Source organism: Lygodium microphyllum, chromosome 4 (assembly GCF_053477565.2).
Source record: "Lygodium microphyllum isolate KBCC chromosome 4, Lygodium_microphyllum_v1.1.10, whole genome shotgun sequence".
Taxonomy (NCBI): Eukaryota; Viridiplantae; Streptophyta; class Polypodiopsida; order Schizaeales; family Lygodiaceae; genus Lygodium; species Lygodium microphyllum.
The window spans coordinates 56,928,921-56,933,712 of NC_141138.1; the positions used below are offsets into that span (position 1 = coordinate 56,928,921).

At 40.9% G+C, this 4,792-nt stretch overlaps 1 protein-coding gene across 1 annotated transcript; it reads left to right on the forward strand.

Moving 5' to 3' along the window:
• Nucleotides 1–474: 474 nt before the first annotated feature.
• Nucleotides 475–2,403, forward strand: LOC148037074 (pentatricopeptide repeat-containing protein At3g53360, mitochondrial-like). The gene has a single exon (XM_087677064.1). The coding sequence runs from the start codon at nucleotides 475–477 to the stop codon at nucleotides 2,401–2,403; it is 1,929 nt and encodes a 642-aa protein (XP_087533190.1).
• The last annotated feature ends 2,389 nt before the right edge of the window (nucleotides 2,404–4,792 follow it).

Below are 4,792 nucleotides of genomic sequence, written 5' to 3' on the forward strand. Positions count from 1 at the left end.
CGTCAAAGAAAACACGCCACCTTACAATGGCAGGCAGGTAATGAGATTGATAAGGTATTCTTCAGCAGCAGGGTTTGTACCTTCTTGCATAGGAAATACCACAAGATCTCAGTGTTTCCATTTGGCTTCTACAGAAAGAGAAGATCATCCGAAGCATTCCACCAGCTTCGCGGCGATCGTTCAAAACCAGTTGGTCCCTTCCGCGTATTCTGCTCTGTTAGAGCTTTGTAGTAAGACCAAGGCCCTGCGACAGGGGCGCCTTGTCCATCACCATATCGTCCACCATGACCTCGAGTGCCATGGCTCCTTGCCAACCCTTCTCCTGCATTTTTTCTGCAAGTGCGAGGCATTTCCGGACGCGCTTGCAGTCTTTGCGAAAGGTCAAGGGTCCGAAAGGTCTCCGCATGGAATGCGATCATTAAAGCCTTGGGAGAGCATGGACTCTGGCAAGAATCTGTCTTCCTGTTTGAAGACATGCAGCAGAAGGGGCTCTTGCCAGACCAGGTTACATACAGCAGCATCATATCCGCATGTGCCACTTCAACAGCTTTGCTTGATGGTGTGAGGGTGCATGCCCGAATTGCCGGCAGCGGTGGCGTGATTCTAGAGACAGCCCTCATTCACATGTATGGGAAGTGTGGCAGCATAGTGAATGCACAGGAGGTGTTTGATCATGCTTCAGAGCGTAATGTCATCACATGGACTGCCATGATGACGATAATGGTACACGAGACTGAGCATATGAAGGCATTGCAGCTCTTTGAGCAAATGCGAGAAGAGGGTGAAACCCCCAATAGAGTCACCTTTGCTGCTGCTCTGTCTGCTTGTGCAAACTCAAGTTGTCTCTTTGAGGGCAAATGTCTGCATGCTTGGATTTGTGCCAATGAGGCTGAATTTGATGTTGTCACAGGGACGGCACTTGTCAACATGTATGGTAAGTGTGGAATTTTGAAAGACGCCCAAGGAACTCTCTATGGAATGGCTAAGCAGAATGTAGTGGCATGGAATGCCCTTATTGCAGCATCTGTACAGTGTGGACAGTATAAAGAAGCTCTTCATTACTTCTACCAAATGCAGCAGGCCAGCATTTTACCTGACAATGTAACATTTGTTGGCGTTGTGGATGCTTGCACTGGCTGCACCGAAATTTCTCATGCCAAACAGATCCATGCTTCGATCATTGGGAGTGAATTGCAGCTTGAGATCAGTTTGTCAAATGCTTTTATTAATCTGTATGGGAAATGCAGTATGATTGGTATTGCAAGGTGGGTATTCAACAAGTTGCTTGAAAGAGATGTGATTTCATGGAACACCATGATCTCAGCTCTCTCAGAACATGACGAAGACCAGGAAGCCTTCGACCTTTTTTATCAAATGCAACAAGAAGCTATCATGCCTGACAGAGTGACCTTCTCAGCTTGCCTAAATGCTTGCAAAAATTTGGTTCATGTTCAGCAAATGCATGCTTGTTTTGCTGGCACTGAAGCAGAGTTAGAATTATTGGTTGGAACGAAACTTGTTAATATGTATGGTAGGTGCGGAAGCCTCCTGCATGCACAAGAAGCGTTTGAGACCTTAGTTGGATGTAACACTGTCACAAGGAGTGGTCTGATTGCAGGGGACTGCCAATATTATGAACCATCTGTAAACATGGACTGGACAGAATCAGCAGAGGAAAGTATTCATGTCAATGTCCAGAATTCTCTTGCTGACACTATAAGCACAATGGTTATATCAGAAGAACCACTATCTCCATCTATTGTAGGCCATGGAGTTGACTTTGATGATTACAAGGTGAACAATTCTAGAAACTTTTTTGAGAAGTTTAATGGTCTAGCATATGCAGAACCAGTCTGCAACTTACCTCTTGAACTTGATGTGATAGCATGGACTAACCTGGTAGGAGTGCTTGCCCAGCATGGACAAGGTGAGAAAGCCCTTGAACTATTCAATAAGCTACTGGTAAACCTGATGCCTAATGCAGTGACATTTCTTAACATTCTTAATGCATGTAGTCATACTGGGTTAGTGGATGCTGGCAGTCACCTTTTCAACTCAATGTATGCAGATTATGGCATTAGGCCCACAATAGATCATTGCATTTGTATGATTGACTTGCTTGGAAGGGCTGGACAACTAAATGGAGCAGAGGCTCTGATTAGAAACATGCCATTTCAGCCAAATATTACTACATGGATGACTTTCCTTGGTGGTTGTAGATTTAGCGCTGATGTGGATCGAGCAGAACGGGTTGGTAAACATGTGCTTGAAATAGATCCTGATAACTTCAAAACATACATTTTACTTGCAAATGTCTATGTGGCTGCTTATAGAGTTAATGATGCCATTAAAATGATGAACATTATGGGTAAAATGGTGGGGGTTAGAGCAACCCTAGTTTAGCCAATAGACCAGCTTCTCTTGGAGAAGGTCGAGCTAGTACTAAGTCACTTTTATATTCTCTGCATCTGGGATGTCAGACAAAAGCATTTAGTGCATAATTCCTAGGATTGCTGACTAAATGGTTGGAGAAATCATCACCCAAAATACATTTCAATGAGAACTTCCGCTTGTAGATAGTAGGTGCACGGATGTTTGAAGACTTTTGCATGGGGCATGAGAAATTGGAATCATGCAGGCCATTGAAGGCGATGCAAGTACATGGTTATGTGCTAAGGAGGACGCTACAACCCAACTCTATGGTTGGATTGCTGGATGAGAGTGTGAGAGAGCTAAAAGTAAAGTGTGTTTAAAACTTGACCCTAGCAAAGGACAAATGCTTCAAACATAGGCTTGTCTTCATTTGGGTGCCTAGGGCAACTTGGCTATACACAATGTAACATAAATTTGCTCTCTTTGGCCTTGTCAAGTTAGCCATTGCAGTCGTTTCTCTCATTTCTTATGGAGGGAGACTTGAGTCTTTTGTTCGTTTAAAATTCCCAAGCATGAGTAGTATTGTACGACAATGCGGTGGCTTGTTTCATATTAGTTTACATGGGATGCTCAAGTGAAAATGACCCATGATGTCTTGTATTAAGTAGTTATTACCCCCAATGATACACCTTGTCCAACTATTAATCATATCCAATGATGCTTTCAAGAAGAAATGGAATTCCTATGTTTTCGGCTAGAAGAGAGTAGGCTTGTGAAAGAAAACTACAAAGAAAATTATCACAAAGAAACATTTTTGAAAATGCCAATGTCCCATTTTTTAAAAACTTAGCTTGTGGATGAAAGAAACAATGGGTTAACTTCTCTTCTAGTGTTCTTGCATGGTGTGCATCTCTTAATCTGGCCAATCATCTTGCATGTTTTGTACCTCTCCATTTATCAAGCTTGGAATTGATTGAATTTTTATTAGTATGGCCTTTGACCATTCATCTCCCTAACTTCATTTTCATGATCCTTGACCTTTCATTGGTGTCATGCTGGAGCGTGGGGCAAATAATTGATTTCTTCAACACAAGAATTAAAGTAAAATGTATTGTCGTGTACAGGAATAACTGTGAGTTAAATAAATTATAAAAAGAAATAGTGACATCTAAATTGGCCCTAATAACAACACCCAACTTGCTAGATATAAAGAGGGAAATTAAGAGTTTATCAAACTATCAATGAATTTCATGTAGTTTTACCATGCCTTTCCCAAGCTTAGACTAATGTGAAGGGGTCTCGTGGACAAAGCTAGATGCCTCTCACCTATTATGGCAGTTCGAAAAACAATAAGTGATTGTAGTTGAGATGTAGACTTACCATCTTTTTCATCAATGCCTCCCTTTACTCTTATTGCAACTTTGGTTCCGTTAGCTTCATTTCCATGTTTTTTTGAATCTTCTTCTTCAGATACATGGGCCATAAAATATTCATGCGTCTCATGTTCTATGAAAAGACCATATAATCTAATTTAGAGTCAAAGTCAAAGATTTCCTCATCTTCCATAGAATCTTCTACTTGTTCATGATCTTGTTCTTCAATAGAGTTCCTTGTTGACATGTTGAATCTCCTTCTTGAACCTTTCTATCATGACAGGTGATGACTCCTTTTCCCTAGTATTAAATTGCTCCAAAAGTTGTAGCTAAGGCCTCCCAAGAACGAAAGGTTAAGCATCGAGTTTTGCATGCATTAAACTATATTCTTATAGAATCTCCAAACATCTTTATCTCAAAGCCTCATATAATTTCCAAGCATTTGATATTGAATGTTAGCAAGATGGATTTTGCAACCCAAAGGACTAGAAATGTTAACATCTGCTGGCTCCAAACAAGGATGTAATCACACTCTTGTGGATCTCTATCAATATATATCTCTTTAATATTTGTGCCAAACATCTGTACATATTAGGAAGGTCTTCAATATTGTGAAGTGTTGTGGTCCCTACTCACATTTTCTTGGGGATGCTTGTTATACTGTTGACTTCTTCCTTGTGGCTTATCTACTGGGCTAGAGTAAATTTTGTCTTTGCTTCCCTTGAGAAGTCCAACCAAGAGTTTGATTGATTGCAACAAGTTACTAGATGAGATTTGTTGATTTGAATCCGAGTGTGTGAAGAAGTGATTTTGAAGGTGAAGAAGCTGGTTGGAAATTTGAATAGCATATAGCCTCCAAATCTGAAATAAGTTGTGCCAATCCATCAATGGGTGGAGATGCTATTGGATTGAGAAAACGAAAAATTCAGACATGAGGCCAATCTATGTGTATAGGTTCAAGGCTCTTACCAAAAGAGGTTCTCAAAAGCAACATACATTATGGTGAATGTCGTGTTCACAAGCAGGCAATTCAAGGCATGTACTTT

Bases quoted from the DNA above. Each gene is read 5' to 3' on its own strand.
- LOC148037074 (XM_087677064.1), top strand. From the start codon at position 475: ATGCAGCAGAAGGGGCTCTTGCCAGACCAGGTTACATACAGCAGCATC.